The sequence below is a fragment of the Setaria italica genome, chromosome III, assembly GCF_000263155.2.
Source record: "Setaria italica strain Yugu1 chromosome III, Setaria_italica_v2.0, whole genome shotgun sequence".
Classification (NCBI taxonomy): Eukaryota; Viridiplantae; Streptophyta; class Magnoliopsida; order Poales; family Poaceae; genus Setaria; species Setaria italica.
The window spans coordinates 11,702,209-11,722,986 of NC_028452.1; the positions used below are offsets into that span (position 1 = coordinate 11,702,209).

The following is a 20,778-nucleotide window of genomic DNA, read 5'->3' on the forward strand; positions in this document are numbered from 1 at the left end:
GGTTCACCGCTGTCTGCGCTTTCCAACGTTTCCAGACTGTGAAAGAGGGCTCATAGGTTATCCGCTGCTCGGTTTGGTCCACACGGCACGTACAGTGCGTCGCCAGCCGCGTCTGATCATCACGCAAGGGAACCATATGCTCTGCCTCTGCGCCTCCTCCTCGACACCTCACTCTCCCTCGCGAAATCTTACCCGGATCTTCCTCTCAAGACACAAATTAGCGACGCGATCCAGGTGTTCAGCTTGCGTCACGCTGGACCGTACCCCCAAACAGTTAGGCAAAAGCGTGCGAGGACGGTGGGTTTGGATATGGTCGCCAAGCCGCAGCAGCACCGGTGGGCGGGCAGGCCGGAAGGAGCACGAAGCGAATCCACGGTCCACCACCGTCCACGACTGACCCGGGCCGGGGCGATATGCTGATATGCATCGGCCGCCACCGCCGCCTCGTTCGTTCCTTGTCATCCGATCTGAATTGTCCTATCCCCCGAGGAGTAGTAGAGCCCGCGGCTTTCGGCTTCCTTCGAGTGCTCCCCAGGCTGACTCCGCCGAGCCTTTCCCCGGGTGCTTTCTGTTGCTTTCGCCGCCTTTCCCCTCCCTTCCAAGCAACGGGGCCGCCGGGTGAAGGAATCTTCAAGGGCCGGAGAGATCCGGACGGTTAAAACTTAAATCCGCATCGCTGTCACGGCGTGTCCTGATCGAAATTCGAACCCCTGATGCCGCGTTTAGAACACCCGTCGTCGGCGATCATGGAGAGAGTGTGTGCAGTCTCGGATCCCGTGACATGACGTGATTAGGAATAGTACTAGTTCAGATATTTTTGTGTTCTAGATAGAGTGCGGCTAAACTGAATGCTTCTTGCGAGCCAAGCAAGGCCAAGTACACCTGGTGGTACGTGATAGGCGAACTTCAGGACCAGTATAGAAGGGTGCAGCTTACTTAACGAGTTAACGCCGTACTACTAGTAACTAATAGCCAGTCAAGCGCCTGTACGTACTAGTAATAAGGCTTTTGTGTAAGAGTCGCAAAAATTAACTTTCATCATCATACCATAACTTGCAATGAATCTTGCAGCCAGATAACTTTTAAAAAAAAATCTTGCAGCCAGTTAAGTAGAGCTTACTGTTCAAAAATTAAGCTAGTTTATGTGTTGTTGAAGAACAGGGCATCTGAACATCTGAATGCTTCCCCTTACAACAACAGTTGACCCCGATAAAAATACCCAGCGAGTCCATACCAAATGAACGTCCCATGCAGGACAATCATGAGGACCCATGATCCCAAGCCGATATTATAGCTAGTGATGAGCTCGAATAAACAAAACAAGCAACTAATCGCGTACTCCTGCTGCTTACCGACGGGGGCTTGGATCCTGCGAGAGATTGACCACCTCAGCCGGCCTCGACCGGTTGGCGTCAAAACAAGCCTGCGGCTGCGGCTGCCGTATCGACCACACCGTACCCCAACGAGGTCTCGCGCTGCCAATCATGAGGCGGCGAACCGTTCGGCACGCCGCAGCATGTGCTGCGGTGGCGTGCAGCCCACCGAGACCGAACCGCGCATTTGTTTTATTTTTTTGGCGTGTAACGTATCTCCTGGATCGCCCCCGATATCGTATCGTTAGGCCACCGGCGCCGTGCCAACTGGATAGGCGTCGCCTGCTGCTCGGTTTACGTGTTCCGCACCACGTCTCCGCTTCGCTCCGGTTCGGCTCGTGAGCCACATGGCTGCGCGTCGCGCTGCCCACATGTTTTTTTTGTTGTTGTTGCTGTATTGTTTTGGCTGTTTGTTGGGGGATGGACCTGCACGGGGATAAACAACGACCGACACCAGCTGACTTCATCACCTCGCATTCGCTTGAGCAGAGAAGAGGTGGTGGTGGTGCCGTGCGTAGTAGGGCTTGCCACGGGCCGCGGCATCGATTTGGCACGCAAAACTTAATGCCCACTTCATTAGTTTGGTCAAAAGATCAAAAAGGCCACCAGACGTCAGCGAAGATCACACACCGACGACTGTTTAATAACATTTTGCAGATATACTCTTACCTGGTATTGCAGTTAGCAACAGCCGTACTCGGTCGAGTCGCGTGGACTCGATCAGTCAACGTTATTCATCCATTCCCCCCACTTCCTGCTCTGAGGCGTGCTGAGTACCTTGCCGGTCCTGAACTCGCTTCCAGAGTTCCAGTTTCCAGCGCTGCGTTCATAAACAAAGCATTCACAGCTTCTGAGTCAAGCTGACAACATACGAATGCAGAGTAGGGTGGGCTGCGATCCCATGGCAATACCGTTGTTCCCACGTTCACCAGCTCACCAACGACGCAACGATCTGAGAGAGGGACAAGTGTGCTTTCCACAACAAGAAAGGAGGAGAGCGAGCGGCAACAAACACTGGCTCCGCTTCACACCTGTCAAACCGGCAAGCACGCCACTGTCCGGATGAACCTACCCAACCTGTACTCGGCCAACTCTTCGGGTACCAGGTGCGCCAACAGATGGCACCACGCCCGGCCGGCTGCAGCCGAGAGATGCTAGAGACTAGAGAGCGAGGCTGCAGGGGCTGAGCGGTAGCGAGGTTGGATCGACCACGGGTGCTGGCTGCTGCGGGCATGGCTTGCATCACCTAATAGACGTGGCGACTGGCGAGATCGAGTTCGTGATAAAGCATAGTAGCATACAGTCTGATGAGAGCGGATCATCACGCGGCTGCCTAACACGGCGTCCAGATCAGCTCATCTTCAGAAGTTTCGATACACGACTCTGCCATGGTTTTGCTTCTCCTTCCGTAGCATGATCGAGACGGTGGTGGGACTGGATCAAATCATATCCTCGTACATGTTTCGGTGTGTCTCCAGTATTTTGTGCACGTTTAACCGATCGTGGTCGTCTAAGAATAAGTTTTATACTTCTATGTGAATATTGATTCCTTACTAACTGTGGACGAATATAATTTGATGACTAGACTTTTATCTTATGCCGACAGATAACTTCAACACCTTAAGTTTACCAAAAATAAGATTACTTTGAAATTTCTTAATTAAAGTATATTCCGAATATGAACAACACTGGTAAAGGATTCTGATGCTGATTGTATCTATTTGAATATGCTTTTAGCGTGAACAATTACACAACAAGCGACGTTACATAAGAGTTTGTAAAACTGGTTGTACAACGTCATCTACTTAATAATTATTTTGGCATTTCATGCTCCATATAAAGGAAAAACAACTAGTACATTGTTTTTCCTATGAATAATTTACACGTCAATTGTTGCTCTTAGAGAAAAGCCGATGATACCGGGTACTAGAGTGCACGACACCTTCTCTCTTGTAAGTCGTAACCACAAATCTTATAACTATTAACTAATCTCTACAGCCAGCACCCTCTACGTCTTTGGCAGTGCCTTACTAGTCTCATCTTATCAACTAACAAAATCTTACAGCTATCGAACTAAATGTTGTAGCATCATCCATAAAATTAAAATTAAATAAATATTGTAGCATCTTCATAGTTCGGTTTTTTATTTCAAGAAATATTTTTTTCATTCTCGGATTGACGCCATCCGGAAATAGAACCCATGAAGCTTCCTTTCCAAATCGACACGAATAGTCACCGCATCCAGTCCGAAATAGGCATTTAGCCCTCGTTTTCCACTTGCCCTGCCCGCAAAACCCACGTTCCGTGCGCCCCACGTGGCCAAATATCTCGACCGATCGGGACCCGCCCCGCGCGGCCCACAGGCTAGGGAAGCGGAGCGCCCGAGCCGCCCGACGCTTCCCCCACCCCCGCGTCACCGCATTCCTCACGTGCTCTCGCGAGCGCGCCACCGAACCAGAACCCGCCACCGAGTCGGGCACGCCACCGAACTCGTCTCGACCTCCTCCTCCTACCCACGCTTATAAATACGCGGCCGCGGCCGGATCGGCGGCAAGGCATCGCGCCACGCAGATCGGAAGCGAATTCCCGAGACCTAGCCCCCCAACGAAACCGAAAGAAATCCAGTGGGATCACGAGTTCACCGATGATGGCGATGGATGCGGAGATCGGCGGCCGCCGCCTGACGCGGCTCCGGACGCTCGGCCGCGGCGCGTCGGGCGCCGTCGTGTCGCTCTTCGCGGTGGGCGAGGAGGGCGAGCTCCTGGCCGTCAAGTCGGCGGGCGGCGCCGCGGGGGCGGCGCAGCTTCTGCGCGAGGGCGGGATCATGGCCTCCCTCCGCTCGCCGCACGTGCTCCCCTGCCTGGGCTTCCGCGCCACCGCGGGCGGGGAGTTCCAGCTGCTCCTCGAGTTCGCGCCCGGCGGCTCGCTGGCCGACGAGGTGGGGAGGAATGGCGGCCGCCTGGGGGAGGCCGCCGTGCGGGCGTACGCGGCGGACGTGGCCCGGGGCATCGCGTACCTCCACGGGGAGGAGTCCGTGGTGCACGGGGACGTCAAGGCGAGGAACGTGGTGATCGGGGCCGACGGGCGCGCCAAGCTCGCCGACTTCGGGTGCGCGAGGCGCGTGGGCTCCAAGGGCCCGATCGGCGGCACGCCGGCGTTCATGGCGCCGGAGGTGTCGCGCGGGGAGGAGCAGGGCCCCGCGGCCGACGTCTGGGCGCTGGGGTGCACCGTCATCGAGATGGCCACCGGCCGCGCCCCGTGGACCGACCTGGACCTCGACGACGTGGTCGCGGTGGTGCACCTGATCGGGTACACGGACGCCGTGCCGGAGGCGCCGGCGTGGCTATCGGCGGAGGCGAAGGATTTCCTGGACAAGTGCCTGAGGCGTGACGCCAGCGAGCGGTGGACGGCGGCTCAGCTTCTGGAGCACCCGTTCCTGGCAACCGCCGGCTGCGGCGTCAAAGCAGAGGATGCAAAGCCCATGTGGGTGTCCCCCAAGAGCACGCTGGATGCCGCATTCTGGGAGTCTGACGCCGACGACGAGGACGACGAGATGCCAGAGAGCGCAGCCGACAGGATCAGGGCATTGGCAGGTCCATGCTCGGCCTTGCCGGAGTGGGAATCCGACGACGATTGGATCGAAGTGTGCGGCGGTTGCTCTGAAGTTTCGGACGCAGCGGCCGCTGCCCAAGAAGTGAACTTTCCGGCCACGGAATGCAAAATTCCTAGCACGGCGGTGGCGGCATCATCGGAGCAGTTGCGCAGTGAAGTTCCTGATGTTCTTCCACCCATGGCTGCCCCGGAAGCGGAGACGAGGAGCTACGAAAATTTCTGGGGGGAAGAACCGGAAGCAGAACTGGAGGCCGAGCTTGTTGACGCTGACTTGGATGTCGGCGATGGTCCTGTGCACAATGTAGGAGCTGCAGATGCTTATGCTCATCGGCAACAGCAAGATGTGTATGCGAATTTCGCAAGTGATCCAGTTGTACTACTTCACTCTGATATTTCTGATGAAGAAATAGGAAAAAGTCCTTTTCATGGTCAAATTGCCCCCTTTTCTCCTCCTCTGTTCGTCTTCTAATTTTGCCCCCTACCGACTCCAAACTGACAGAGTTAAGGCCTTTCTTTAGGAGCTCCTAAAATTTCTATCACATCGAATGTTTAGATACTAATTGAGAGTATTAAACATATACTAATTACAAAACCAATTGCACAGATGGAGGCTAATTTGCGAGACGAATCTATTAAACCTAATTAGTTCATGATTTGATAATGTGGTGCTACAGTAAACATGCGCTAATGATGGATTAATTAGGCTTAATAGATTCATATCGGGAATTAGCCTCCATCTGTGTAATTAGATTTATAATTAGCTCATATTTAGTTCTCCTAATTAGCCTTCAAATATTCGATGCGACATGAATTTTAGTCCGGGCTAAAGATCAAACACCCCCTTAGGAACCATTGAGATTGAGTACAGGAGCTTTTCATTGAATCCTGCGAGAATCTAACAATTTCCTGTGAAATGTCCGCACCCCAAACCGTAGCCACGTGAAATTGAACCAAGATTCGTGTCGTGAACTTGATGCGGCATCACTGTCCAGTAGAAGAACGATGAGCCCTCCATGCAGTAGTAACCGTTTGAGTGAAAACCATGAAACGTCCTATCCTCTGAAACACACGAAGTGACAGCAACCGTGACCCCGATCAACACCCATCTCGACAACTCAGAAATCCAACCCAACCACATCTAATCCAGTCTCATATCCCAAACCCAAAGCAACACCCAAAGAGTTTGGACAATCTCGCGGCAACTTTGGGCGTTGCCGACAAATGTGGCAAGCAAACACACGCTCGCGGCCCTCATCATCTCATCACAGGTGTACGCTGCAACCACAGCTCCATCCATCCATGATCCATCCATCAGCTCCAGAAACACGCTCGCTCGAACGAACCCCTGGCCATCGTGTCATGTGGCGACATGGCGTCGTCGCTCGATCGGTGCCCGGCCCAGCTTCTAGAGATTCTTCTTTTTCCCACGGCAAGAAAACGCCGGCGCTGTGGACGCGCGGGGCCGCGTGACGACCTGTCCTCGCGCGACGCCGTCCAAGTGGCGCGCGCTCGTGTGATGGTGGGCACTCCCCTATAGCCTGCAACGAGACGGCGAGAGGGGGGATTAGCCCAGGAACACGGCAGCAGTCGTACACGTTTGCTAGGTTGTTGGAACTTGGAAGCAGGAAAGCTAGCTGTGTGTGTGATCCACGGCGACACTTGTCCATGTGCTCTGGATGAGCTCACGCGTGACATGTGGGTGAAAACAAAGGTCTTTGTTGTCTGGAGCTTCTGTATGTGCTCGTTTCTAGACCGATTTCTGTCGAGCCAGTGATCTCCTTTTTGTTGGCACCGTTTAACTTTCTACGATCTTGGACTAACCGTTTACTGATGACAATGTGTTGTATACTGTAGTATCTAGATGCCATTTACTAGTAAACCCAGGCCGTGTTTAGTTGGGGAATTTGGGAGGTGCCAAATTACTGTTACAGCACTGTAGCACACTGTAGCGTTTCGTTTGTATTTGTGAATTATTGTCCAAATATTGACTAATTAGGCTCAAAAGATTCGTCTCGCAAAGTACAACAAAACTGTGCAATTAGTTTTTAATTTCATCTACATTTAGTACTCCATGCATGTACCGCAAGTTTGATGTGATGGGGAATCTTCTTTTTGCATAGTGTCAAAGTTGGGAGTTGGGAGTAACTAAACATGGCCCCAACGTTTTTCGAGAGGTAGTTGACCTGCCGGGGTAAATGTTAGAAAACGCACCGGCTAGACGGGAGCAGTTCGAGTCTTGCGTTCACATCGCACACATTCCCATTGGCACTGCTCATGTGCCGTTCCAGAGTGGACCTCAAGGAACGAGTGCTTCTTATGGAGCAAGTCAAGAGTGCCAGGTCGAACTGTCAACAACCTTGGCATGCATGTGTCAGTGTCACCTCCCCTCGTCGCCTTTGCGCTTTGATCGATCCGCCTGCCTTGCGCTTGAATTCTTGGAAAGAGCTTTTCGTGTGAACCAGTTCCTTGCTCCTCAAGGGAGATCGGAGTCCCTCTCTTTTTTTGGGAGCTAGCAATGGTGGCCGTGGCCTTGCTGCATCTAGAGACCTGTCCAGGTGTACAACGATCCCAGAGGGACCAGACAGACAAAAGGCACCAGCGCAGGGCCACCAAACAAACTGTATCCACAGCGTGCAAATATTTGCAACCGCATCCATGGTCCCATGTAGGCGCCACGCTGCAGTCGCAAACGATGCTCTTTGCCCTGGTTGACGAAGATTATCACCTAATGTAATCTGACTTTTTAGAAGGTGGTTGAGTCCCGGAATCTGAACCATCAGGCCAATCAGTCGTAAGACCTGCGTCAGGCGTCGCGTCACCATGCGAGGTCAGCAAGTTTTCAGGTCAGCCCGGGCGAGAGTTCTTGGAACCACGGCATGGAGGTCCCGTATTTTCCCTGCGTGACTGGTGCATCGTCAGCGGTTAACTAGCATCCCTGCAGTTGACGCTGGCCGTGACGCACAAGAAGAAGAGGCCGGGTGCCTGCTGCTGCAGGTGCGTGTCGTCTTCGTCGCCCGTGGCCGTCTCCTCCTTTGGCAGCTTTCCGAGTCAATCCCTTCTCGTTTCAGAACTTTCCAAGTCATTCTCGGCAGGTGCGGGTGCGGATCAGCGGGTGAGGCTCCGCCGGCGAAGGTTGAACGGCGGACTGACTGTTCCTGACGAGCGAGCAAGGCAAAACGAGATGCCGTGACTGTGCTCTTTTTAATTATGGACTGCGAGAGACGGGTTCAGACTTCAGACCATTCTGCAGCACACAGCCACACAGGCAACGAACGTAACGAACGCATGTTAGAAAGATGGTATACTATAAGCTCGTGCGTTATGGACCGACGAATATTAGGGGATACTAAGTGCTAAACTTTAGCGGTGTCATATCAGATGTTCACATGCTAATTATAAGGACTAAACATGAGCTAATTATAAAATTAATTGCACAGATGGAGTCTAATTCGCGAGACGAATCTATTAAGCCTAAATAATTCATCATTATCAAATGGTTATTGTAGCACAACATTATCAAATCATGGACTAATTAGGCTTAATAGATTCATCTCGTGAATTAGACTCCATCTGTGTAATTAGTTTTATAATTAGTCTATATTTAATACTCCTAATTAGTATCCAAACATCCGATGTGACTGATGCTCACACTGCATCTGTCGTTGTCAAGATTAGCGGATCAAGACTACGGCTAGTAAATTTCTTTTATACGCTTAAGGCTTCGGATGGTGGCGTGAGAGGACACGGGGTTAGACTGGTTCGGGCAGGAATAACCCTACGTCCAGTATGAGGAGCTGCTCGTGTTGCTCACGCAAGGTCTGTAGTAGGGGTTACAAACGGGCGAGAGAGGGAGCCGGTCCCAAGTCTCTTGGGTGTGCACTGATGCTCGTGGGGTGAGTGTGTGGATTCTGTTGGCTTGAGACCCCCGGTCTCGGGGCCCCTGGCTCTCCTTTTATAGAGCAAGGAGGGCTCAGGGTTACAGGTGAGCCGGGTGTGTCTGGAGAAGTAAAAGAGATAAGCTAAGTAAAGTAAAATACAAGGAGAAGTACCAAGTCCCCGGGTCGCCGCCTTCTGCTCCGGCCATCGGCTCCTGTCAGAGCAGTCACTGGAGGAGGGCGGCTGCCGCCGGATCCTGTCGCCGGTCCTCCAGGCGACCGTCGCCGCCGGGCATGATGATGGTGTCCGATCGTGGCAACTGTGCACGTTGGGGGAGACGGCTGACCCCTGTTGTCCTGCTTACGTCCCGTGGAACACGGACGTCGCGTCCCTTTTGCCGGATACGCTGGGCGCGAGAACGGGCGGCGCTCCCTCCTGTGCGGGGCGGCGCATGCTATGAGTGCCTTATGGCGAATCAGGGGGAGCCGAGGCCACTGTAGCATGTGCGGTCGTGGCCATAGTGTTCCGTCCGGGTACTTGTGGCGGGTTACGTCGAGGGGCGCGGGCACCTTTCAGAGCCGCGGCACATTTATGACAAGATCGGTGAGGGACCCACGAGATCCGCGCCCTTGTCTGCCGATCTGCGCCCGAGGCGGACCCTTGTTTTATGGGCCCGGATGAGTCCGACCCCCTACGCCTAGGGTCGGGCGAGGCAGAGCCTCGCGGCGAGAGGTCGGACGCACCCGACCCTGGGACCGTGGGTCGGACGAGGTGGAGTTTCGTCGTCGAGGGGTCGGGAGTGTCCGACCCCGGGGCCCTCGGTCGGGCGAGACAGAGCGGGATGTTCCCTGCCCATGCTGGGTCGGCGGTAATTGGCATTACCGCAGGTGGGCTTGGACCTTCATGATTATTATTTTAAGGGACACTAGGAGGTCGTTAATATTTTCCCCCAACAGCATTCAAACAGACCCATAGTCTACGAGGCAAGTGATCGTTGGTGAGATGCTATTAGAGACTGACTGGCGCGTGGATGTGCAAACGAGTCAATTCAACCGTCAGGTGCTGGGTTGGGCAAGGGGGCAACACGGACTCGCTGGCTCTGGGTTCACTGTGGCTATTAGAGTCCATGGGCTCATCACTCATGGGGCTCACATTTGGGTGGCCTTTCTTTGTGGCGTGCTTATGCCGTGTTAGCGAACCAAAGTGCAATGCTGAATTTGGTTCGCACTTCCATACCAAAGTTCTGATTAGAAAGTGCGAACCAAAGTTAAAATTACCAAAGTTCTGATTAGAAACTGCCGATTTTAATTTGTTTCACCCGCGTCAGGCACCGAACGCAGACAAAATTATCAGTGTTCCATACTTAAGAGTGGCCCTCAAAAGAAATTCAAGGACGGTGGCTCACGAATCAGGAGCCTAAAACTTCAATTTTCAGTTGCATAAAGAAACAACTTTGACAAAATAATAGACATGTATCCAAGCTTCCTTTTCCTTTCCTTTTATTTTATTGAGAAAATGGACATGTATGCAATGCAAGCTTTGTTCTTTTTTTGGAAATGCATACTTTGGTGGAAGAAGGAAAAAAATTCAGGCCGAGGATTTGTTTGGATGGGCCGAATTCCCGAACCGTTGCGAAATGAATTTGGCCCAACAAGGCCTGCTACTCTTGGGCCAAAATTTAGAAGGCCTGGACCTGCTCCGCAAGTAGGAGGACGACGAGGATTGTTACTGATGATGATTCCAATAAGAAAATCATCTGAAAATTGGAGTACGCGATTTTGCAGTAACAAAGACAGTCAAATCTTAGGTTTTTGGTGGAGCTCCAGCTCTTCTCTGATGGAGCGGCTAGTGGAGCTAAAGTTATTTTGAAAATGTATTGGTAAAATGGCTTCTTAATGACAATATGAGTAATTTTACAGTCAGTTTAATGCTTGGAGATGGAGGAGAAATTGGCGTAGCTTCTTCCTGGCTTCGGTGATGGAGCCATTTTTAAATTGCCCATTTAGTAAGGTTTCGCCAAGAGCCGATGGAGAAAGTCCTGAAGAAGCTTTACTTCGAAATTGCTCCCTTTAGGGGGTGTTTGGATACTCCCCCACTAAAATTTAGCACATGTCACATTGGATGTTTGAATGCTAAATAGGAGTATTAAACATAGGTTAATTACAAAACTAATTGCACAGATGGAGTCTAATTCGCGTGACGAATCTATTAAGTCTAATTAGTCCATGATTTGACAATGTGGTGCTACAGTAACCATTTGCTAATGACGGATTAATTAGGCTTAATAGATTCGTCTTGCGAATTAGCACAGGATTCTGCAATTAGTTTTATAATTAGCTCATATTTAATCCTCCTAAGTAGCATTTGAACATCCGATGTGACAATACTAAAGTTTAGCACCTCAGTATCCAAACACTCGGTAAGGTTTAGAAAAGCGACGGAGAAACTCTTTGGTAAGATATTGCATTAGAAAGAGAAGGGCACATCATGCTAAGAAGATTTATGAATAACTAGTACCTTGTTGAGCGCAGGAACTTTACCAAACATGCCCTTGTGTTGCGTACTGGGTGGGTTCAACGCGACCGAGTTCAACCGAAAGCACAGACCGCTCGTTCCTTCCCTAGCTATTGTAGGCTCCTCCCCGCCGAACACGCCTCCCTCTCCCTCCATGCAGATCAAGGCATCCTTCCACCGCAGCTGTGCCCCTTGCCCTTCCCTGGTCGTCCTCGTCCGCCCTAGACTGGCGTGGAGTGGAGATCCGTAGGAATTCCAATTGATTTCTTCTCTTGCTGGTAAGCGAGACGGGCTTTTGCTTCGGTTGGGTTGCGCATTTTGTTGTACGCCTACGAATTCGAATCTTCCATTTTTCCCGGAATGGATTAATGTGTTGGGTGGTCGAGTATTTCATCGATTCATTCCGCTTCATTTTTTATTTGTTTATTGCATCAGCGCTCAATTGTTAATCTGCTGTCTTGGAAATATCAAACCATTTTAATAATGTTTCAGAAAAAAAATGGTACGCAGCATTGGGTGGATAGGAGATCTATCTGTGCATGGGTTGATTGCATATAAGAACGTATGTGTTACGGTGGATCGGACTGCAAATTCCTTATTGTTATTCAATGTATAATTTTCTCTGATATCATTGAAAACGACGTTTCATGTCATTTGTTCTGAATAACTTCTTGTGATGCCGAGGTCCCAATGTTTATGTGCAGTTGCAGGTGATCGAGATTCAATACCTGAAAATAGGATGTTGACATGTTACTGTTTAGATGACACCCGATGATAATGTGAGTTCCTAAATGCCGCCCTTATATTCTATTTTGACTGAGCACGTGCTTATGCGCTAAACAATTGGAAATAGTAACACATACACATTTTCTATGTCCCGAAGGCCCTTATAACTCTCAAAAAAGGCAGCAAGCTTATCAAGTATAGCCGGAAGGGAAAACCAAAGATTCGTGAGTTCAGACTTTCTAGTGTAAGTTCTTACATGCACTAGTGTAATACCAATCTTAACTTCTCAAGTATCTCTTTGCAATAAAGAAACAACATAACATCCCTCGATGATTTTGCATTACAGGATGAAACAACACTAGTTTGGTACTCCCACAGCAAAGAGAAGTACCTTGTACTGTCTTCTGTCTCTAGAATCATTCCTGGACAGAGAACTGTAAGCCAAAACACCACTTTGCAGTTACCACTGAGTTAGATGGTTGCTTTGCTGATACAGTCACAATCACAGTTTTTAATGATAGAAAGTTTATTAAGGCATAGGGATTGACATAAATGAATTCATCTTTTTTTTTCCCGCTAGGCTGTTTTTAGGAGGTTTTTACACCCTGAGAAGGACTACCTATCATTTTCTCTGATATACAAGAAAGGTCAACGTTCCCTTGACCTGGTAAGATGTAGATGTTTTGTACTCCTTTTTTCTAATGAACTAGTGGTAAAAGTTTTGTGTTTAAAGAAAGAGGCCATCCACTTGAGCTCAAACCCGAGGGCTCCCAAAATGTGGGTACCTCCATGAGAACTAGTTTCAAGTTTCATGAGTTTTTTTGGCCAACCAGAGTCTGGTACCCCCCCTATTTAAGACAAAACCAGGGGATGTCATTTCCCCGTGGTCAAGTTCTTTGGGTATATCTAATACTATGATCTGTGGAAGACATTAGTTACATGAGATTCTAGCTGATCTACAGGGGATGTCATTTCCCCGTGGTCAAGTTCTTTGGGTATATCTAATACTATGATCTGTGGAAGACATTAGTTACATGAGATTCTAGCTGATCTACAGGTTTGCAAGGATCAAGCTGAAGTTGAAGTCTGGTTTTCAACACTTGAGACACTTATTACTTCTACTTCAGGCCGTAAAAGTTGTTCGACTGATGGTCCAAGTGATAGGCTTTCAGTTTCTGATGTGAGTTGATATTCTTGAATAGCTGGTCACATTGTTTACACTGAAATCGAATATGTTACAATTTCTTTCTGTGAGTTCTAGTTTAAGTATTTGAGATTGGATTCAGATTTCATCAGTACATTTGTTGGGCCTTGGTTGGGAAATCTAAGTTTTGTTTTGAAGTCAAGTTCTATGAAAAGCCAGAAGTAAGATGCCTGAGAAGCTGCATTTATATTATACTGTGATTATATTATACTGTGATGCGCACATAAATCATGACATTTTATCCTTCTTGATTGTACAAGGTTATAATTGTTATCTAGAAGAGACTATAACTTAATCGTGGATGTGATTTATGGCTTTGACCGACAAACGAAGCATGGAGGCACCATTTAGTTCTTATTTGTGCTGTGTATTAGCTAGCATCTAATAAACTACCGCTACTTAGTTATAGTTTATCCACTTAAGATTTCTTGTTTCAGTTAGACTCTGCCTTACCTTTGGTCAAATGTTGCAGAATTTTCGAACTAAATGTTTCTTTCCTTTTCCTTTTCAGGAAGTATCACACTATCAAGATAACAATTTTCATGATACGACACTAGATATTGCCTCAAGTATTACACGCACTTTTAACTCAGGTGCTTACAGCGCAACCAATTCTCTCAGTTCAGCAAAAGCAGATGTTGGATCGGATCGTGCAAATATGCTAAGAGCAAGTACAGACGGTGGTCGGGTTAGCATTTCCAGCAGTGTTCCTAGTTCTTCAAGTCAAGGTTCTGGACAAGATGACATTGAATCCCTTGGTGATGTTTATGTGTGGGGTGAGGTCTGGACTGACGTGATCCCCGCAGAAGGATCTTCAAACTATTTGTGCTCCAAAGCAGACATTTTAATTCCCAAACCGCTGGAATCAGATGTTGTTTTGGACGTACAGCAGATAGCCTGTGGTTCCAGGCACATTGCTCTTACTACTAGGCAAGGAGAAGTATTCGCATGGGGTGAAGAACTTGGAGGGCGGCTTGGTCATGGGACTGATGCAGATATTAGCCGTCCTAAACTTGTTGAAGCCTTAGCAGTGTCAAATGTAGAATATATTGCGTGTGGGGAGTTCCATACATGTGCTGTAACTTCCTCTGGTGATTTGTATACTTGGGGTGATGGATACTACAATGCTGGATTGCTTGGACATGGTGCTGGAACTAGCCACTGGCTTCCAAAACAAGTCTCAGGACCTTTAGAAGGGGTTCAGATACTGTCTGTTGCATGTGGCTCATGGCATTCAGCACTGACCACGTCAAGTGGGAAAGTTTTCACTTTTGGCGATGGGACATTTGGCGCTCTTGGACATGGAAATCATGAAAGTGTTGCATACCCAAAGGAAGTTGAAACTTTGAGTGGATTCAGAACAATGAAAGTAGCCTGTGGACTCTGGCATTCTGCAGCTATTGTGGAGACCAGTAATCAGGCAGGCGTGAATGTGGTGTCCAGGAAGCTATATACCTGGGGTGCTGGAGACAAGAATCTCCTAGGTCATGGGGATAAAGATGCTAGGCTAGTTCCTACATGTGTTCAATCTCTCATTGATTATAACTTCCATCAGGTGGCCTGTGGACATAGTATGACCATCGCCCTCGCTACATCTGGTCATGTTTTCACAATGGGGAGCTCTAGCAATGGTCAGCTTGGGAATCCAAAGTCTGATGGTAAACAACCTAGCCTGGTACAAGATAGGTTGGCAGGCGAATTGGTTGAAGAGATCGCCTGTGGCTCATGCCATGTTGCAGTCTTGACTTCACGAAGTGAAGTATATACATGGGGGATGGGAGCCAATGGTAGGCTGGGGCACGGTGGTGTGGAAGATAAGAAAAAACCAACCCTTGTGGAAGCATTAAAAGATCGTCATGTTAAAAGTATTGCATGTGGTTCGAATTTCACTACCTGCATTTGTATACATAAGTGGGTTTCAGGTGCAGATCAGTCTGTCTGCTCAGGTTGTAGGCAACCATTTGGCTTCACAAGAAAGAGACACAATTGTTACAATTGTGGTCTTGTCCATTGCCATGCATGTAGTTCAAGAAAAGTACTGAAAGCTGCTCTGGCACCAACTCCCGGCAAACCACATCGTGTATGCGATTCATGCTTCATGAAACTGAAAACTGCAGAGACCAGCAGCAACAGTTCATATCACAAAAGGAATGTCAATGCTCGTCGCTCCGTAGATAGCAAAGACAAGTCAGAGAGGCCAGAGATAAGGCCTTCCAGGCTTGCAACAGGATCACCAGCAGAACCACTCAAGCAAGCTGAGATAAAAGCAGTTCGAAATGAGATAAAACCAGATCCGATGTCCATGATGAAGGCAGGCCAAGTTCCTTCCATGTTACCTTTTAACAATCTCGCTTTTGGTGGAACGTTTGGCCCAAGTCTAAAGCCCATGGCAATGGCAGCTGCAATGCCAATGGCCATGCCTATGTCACCGTCTCCTCTCATGAAGAAGGCAAATCCACCTGCAGCAGCTCCTCTCTGTGGTAAAAGTGACACTGATAACTTGAAGAGGACTAAAGATGGGCTGAATGAAGATATATCAAAGTTGCAGTCTCAGGTATGATTAAGAATACTGTATATTTTTGCTACTATAATTTTGTTTAGCTGACACTGATAAACTTATTGAACTTTTAACAGGTAAACAAATTGAAACAAAAATGCGATGCCCAAGAGGAACAGCTGCAGAAATCGGAAAGAAAAACTGAAAATTCTTCCTCTATAGCTGCAGAAGAGTCTTCGAGGTGTAATAGTGTCTTGGAGTTCATTAGGTTTCTTGACAATGAGGTACAGTATTAAACTAGTTCTGCATACATACACAGCTCTTGAGCTTTCACGATGAAATTTTAAGTGCTTACCATGATGCGTACTTGAGACCCAATAATCTACCATTTTACAGTACCATGACTTCTATAATCCAAATCAAATACAGATAGGGGTGTGCTTCAATAATGTTGTGAATGAAATAAGCATAATGTTAAAAGCATTTATTGTTACCTTGGAACATAGAATAACCTGAGTTGATATAACCTTTGTCCTTTCTGGTCTGTGTACGTTTTCTTTCTTAAACAAATGACATGCAGCTCTCCTACGTAATTCGAGGAAAAAAAATATAAGCTTTGTAGTAGCTCATAGAATAAAGGTTTTTTCACTGTACGTCTGTACGTGTTTGCTGGATCTGTCTTGGATGATGCTCACTGTATCACGTCCATTCATTCTTCAGCTCAAGAGTATCGCAGATAAGGTGCCCGGTGATACTGCTGACAGCTTAAAAGCCTTGCAAAGTCAATCAGAGAGATTTCTTACAGGGCAAGGTATTCATCCACTGGAAGTCACTGGTGCCAGTGGACGTGCACATGCTACAGCGCATCAGAGGTCAGCAAGCATGGGAAATCTGATGTTGTCTCAGGATGGAAGCAGTGGAACTGCCAGTAGCTCGGCCACTTCCTTGACGAGTGAATCTCCATGCCACCGTATCATGGAAAACAGCACGAAAGCTAATGGTGACTTTGCGCCAAAGCTCGGTACTCACGGAGAAGTGCAACTGATTGAGCAGTTTGAACCAGGGGTGTATGTGACACTCATCCAGCTGAGAGATGGTACCAAAGTTTTCAAGCGTGTCAGATTCAGGTAACCTAGCTACCACAGGCCCTCTTCCTGAATACAGCATTGATTTCTGAACCTTATCAGTACCAATCACTTTCGTAGTACATCCAAAACACCATAAATTTCACTTTATGTCAAGATAAAATTTGTTTCCAGGAGCTGATCATTTACTCTCTTTGTTTTTTTCCCCACGACCAGCAAGAGGAGATTTGCGGAGCAGCAGGCCGAGGAATGGTGGAGGGAGAACCAGGAGAGAGTCTTCAGGAAATACAACCATCCGTCTAACTAGGTTCATCAGAAACTGTCATAGAACACAACATCCCAGCATTGTGAGGAAAAAAAGTAGGATCATCCACCCTTCTGAGCTTAGTTGCAGACGAGGTATTGGGCGGGAGAGGCATTGGACAATGGCGCTCCGATCGGTGCTTGAAGGAAGTCCAATCTCTTGCGGCTGTGTTCTGGTGTTATAGATTACTGGATTTAGATTGCGAACTGGGAAGATGCAAGACATATGTCTTCATCATCCCTTTTGTGCTTGCTTTACTGAACATGGCAGCTGGCAGTTCGTGGTGTCTTTCCTGACAAAGCGACAGGCTGTAGCTTGTTGTGAAACCTTTCTTCACACCTCGCATAACCTTTTGTTTCAGGATTTTGATATCCATTCATCCTTTTGTTTTTCCCCCCTTGAGGTTACAATGCCGAACCTTGTATGAAGAAAGTAGATTCTTTTTTTTTCATTTGGCTGAAAAGAAAGACATGCTCTCGAGTGAGGTAAAGGTAAGCGAGCTTAGAATGTTTCAGGTGATCATGTTACATGTATCCTTCAAGAAAATGCATGCATGCTTTATTTGGCCAAGCAGATCGGCCTGCCGGCGGCGAAAGATCCTCATGCACCTCTACTGCGGCACCGCCCCGTGCCCGCGCCTGGCATGTCTGCAAGCTGGGCCTCACGGTTGGTTCCAGAACCCGGCCCACCCTCCTTCCTACCTGCGGGCCACACGGCAACAGCAATCCCGCAGCCTTCTCCGCTCATGCGCGCGCCGGCCGGCCAATGCAACGACAGCCAGTCAGCCATCGAGGCAGCCGAGCTCCACCGCGGACACAGCGAGCCGCCGGCGAGGCAGCTAGCAGCGCCTTCCGGCACCCAACTGATCCACGCCGCTCGTGCGCCTCGTCGGGTACAGCGCTATCCTCATAAGCATTTGACCTGCACTTATATTAGCAGATTTGAACAGACGTGCGGCAAGCACGGGTCAAGCAAAAACCCCTCATGATATCTATCCCTCAGCTTTGACCATTACTAATCCATTAAACATCCGTGCGGCAAGCACGGGTCAAGCGCAAACCCCTCAAGGTAAACAGGCTGTGATGATGATGATTCTCCAACCGGCAACCTCGTAGGCGGCGCCATCCTGCAGCTGGTACGTACAGCGCTTGGTGTATATTATCCTCAACTGTGATGTGGATGAACCACACTACGGTGGTGTTTGGATTAGTAGTTCATGGACTAAACTTTAGCTCCTAAACTTTAGCCCTTAAAATTTAGTCCTGCTGGACCGTTTGGATCCATGGACTAAAATGGGCTAAAATCCAGAAATGTTGTTGAAAAAGACACTATTACCCTCTTTGCCTGCCCCTGGCGCATACACCTTCTTCCCCAACCTTTGCACTCACCGCCCTTCTTCCTCCTCCAAATCCGCAGTGCGCACGGTGACCAGAAGCCACCGCCGCTGCCGACGGTCACCCACCACACGCGACGCTGGGTCGCGCAGCGAGATCCGAGGGCCGGTGCGCCATCGCCCTGCGCTGACGGATCTCCGCGCGAGGTGAGGTGGAGGCAGAAGAGGAGGCGGCAGCTTGGGCTCGGTGGGGGCGGAGGAGGCGGGAGGTCGGAGGCGACGGGACCGACCGGAGGTGGCGGGGGGCCGGAGGCGGCGGGCTCCGGCGGAGGCGGCGGGCGTGGGAGGCGGAGGAGAGAGGAAGTGCGGGAGGGGCAAGGGACCACGCGGAGGAGAGAGGAAAGGGGGGCAGGGGTGGAATTTGTGGTCTTGGGAGCACTTTTAGCCCCTTTTAGGACCTCTTAGGGGGCTAAAATTTTTAGCCTAAAGTTTAGCCATTTGTCACTTTTAACCCCTCCTGTTTGGATCCCAAGAGCTAAATTTTGAACTAAAAGTGCAAGACTAAAATTTAGTCCTTGCATCAAACAGTCCACGATAAAATATATATGCTAACCGATGAACAGGGCATTTCATTGCAGGTGGCAGCTTTTTTTTGGGTGCTGCCAATACTTCTTTGCAACATATGGGGGCAGTCTTTTTGGTGGTTCCATTTTTTAATAAAAAATATAGACAGAAAAGATTTGGACACTGCTTGTACCAATCAAGCAGATCTTTTTTCTTTTGCCATTATTACTGAACCTGATTAATTTTAACGCATGCAATTTATTTGAAATCTTTTGCCAACCGGTTTTATATGACACAGGCAATTGTCATTTATACGTACGCGTCTTTCTTCGATCCTGCAAATTTCATTGTAGACATCAGATTAGAGATGTATAATGCCAAGGTGTGTTCTTTGGTGCAGCCGATGGACTGAAACTAGGTGCCTTCTCATTTTGGTGCTAATTGCAATCGAGTTACTCCGAAAATCTTCTCGTTCCTTAACCTCAACTTAAAAGATCCATTAGTTAGGTTCACTTCAATGCGGGATATCGATCGATCGGATCATCATCAGACTACAACCGGGATCAGAAAGTTGGCTGGATATATAGCTGCCTACTTCGACGGTCGGAGTAGGAAGTTGATCGAGCGGATGATTGTCCTTTTTGACGGGGAATTGTGCTATTGCCTCCCAGCAGGTAGACGGGCTTAGCAATTGCAACCTGTCCAATTACTGAACACTTGCCGAATGGTCCTCGCCGTGGAAAGGTGATGAGCGGTCTCCAGGTTCTGGTAACAGAGCTGACAAAAACATGCATTCGGCCATTCACGGAGTTGTAAACCTGTCTGATGCCCAACACTCGGGTGCTTGGATTTAGTATGACGAATGAACGTGACCGTCTCGTGACCACAGGAAGAAACTTTTTATCGGACGCAAACTTTGCCGTGTAGTTAAAAGCCAACATTTTGCGTCCACAGTATCTCATCACCAGCTGTGTTTGCTGGGTTAAAAGCCAACCTCCTCGATAAGCGCTCATAACTGAACATATTCCGACAATAGCTCAACTGTAAGGTCGCGCATGAGGTCTCGGATCCATTGGTCCTCCTGCAGGGCCTCTTCCACAGTTCGATTTTTCCTCTTGCTGTGCTTGAACAGGTTAAGGAACAGGGCCTCTGGGGAAGTGCCTTTGAAGCTTTGATCCAGATTGATGTCCAGAACTCTGCTATGTGGCCATTGTTGACATTGACCTTTGTGGCTGCAGTAAAGAGTGCAATGTCTTTCTCATCAACCAGCAGCTCCATCCACCCATGGTCGGCTTGGGCACACGGCTCAAAAAAGGAATCTAAATCTGTAATGCCAGGACCACCGCCATATAGATGCTGGTTACCGGCCCAAAAAAAACGGTCCACGTGCCTTGTCAAAATCTATCATAAACTTCTTGAGAACTGCTTCAGCACTCATCTTTTAGTTTTTTGGCACGAATTTTAAAGCGTACCACCAATTAGTTAACTATTTTCTTAATTACCTCTCGTCTGGGTCTCGAATGGGCCCGGTCCTACCCTTGCCCAGCTCATGCCCGCCCGTCCCATGATCCATCCCCGTCATTTCATTTAGGATTTGAATATTCCGTTCGTTCTGTGTGTACCGAATTGTACTACAAATTGGAGGAAAATGTGCATAGCTTAGTTGGTGTCCATCCCCACCATGTAGCTA

At 48.8% G+C, this 20,778-nt stretch overlaps 2 protein-coding genes across 2 annotated transcripts; both read left to right on the forward strand.

Moving 5' to 3' along the window:
• The first annotated feature begins 3,915 nt into the window (after positions 1-3,915).
• LOC101786684 (mitogen-activated protein kinase kinase kinase 17) lies at positions 3,916-5,477 on the forward strand. The gene has a single exon (XM_004961277.3). It carries the CDS (start codon positions 4,018-4,020, stop codon positions 5,452-5,454), a length of 1,437 nt encoding a protein of 478 aa, XP_004961334.1. The 5' UTR covers positions 3,916-4,017; the 3' UTR covers positions 5,455-5,477.
• A 5,949-nt stretch (positions 5,478-11,426) lies between these two features.
• On the forward strand, positions 11,427-17,524 carry LOC101786292 (PH, RCC1 and FYVE domains-containing protein 1). The gene is made up of 10 exons (XM_014804914.2): positions 11,427-11,653; positions 12,080-12,154; positions 12,259-12,345; positions 12,448-12,537; positions 12,682-12,768; positions 13,159-13,281; positions 13,817-15,859; positions 15,940-16,086; positions 16,523-16,929; positions 17,104-17,524. Exons 2-10 carry the CDS (start codon positions 12,137-12,139, stop codon positions 17,192-17,194), a joined length of 3,093 nt encoding a protein of 1,030 aa, XP_014660400.1. The 5' UTR covers positions 11,427-11,653; positions 12,080-12,136; the 3' UTR covers positions 17,195-17,524.
• Positions 17,525-20,778: the final 3,254 nt, after the last annotated feature.

Bases quoted from the DNA above. Each gene is read 5' to 3' on its own strand.
- LOC101786684 (XM_004961277.3), top strand. From the start codon at position 4,018: ATGATGGCGATGGATGCGGAGATCGGCGGCCGCCGCCTGACGCGGCTC.
- LOC101786292 (XM_014804914.2), top strand. The intron at 12,346-12,447 runs GTAAGTTCTTAC...TTTGCATTACAG, and splicing joins GTGAGTTCAGACTTTCTAGT to GATGAAACAACACTAGTTTG. The intron at 16,930-17,103 runs GTAACCTAGCTA...CCCCACGACCAG, and splicing joins TTCAAGCGTGTCAGATTCAG to CAAGAGGAGATTTGCGGAGC.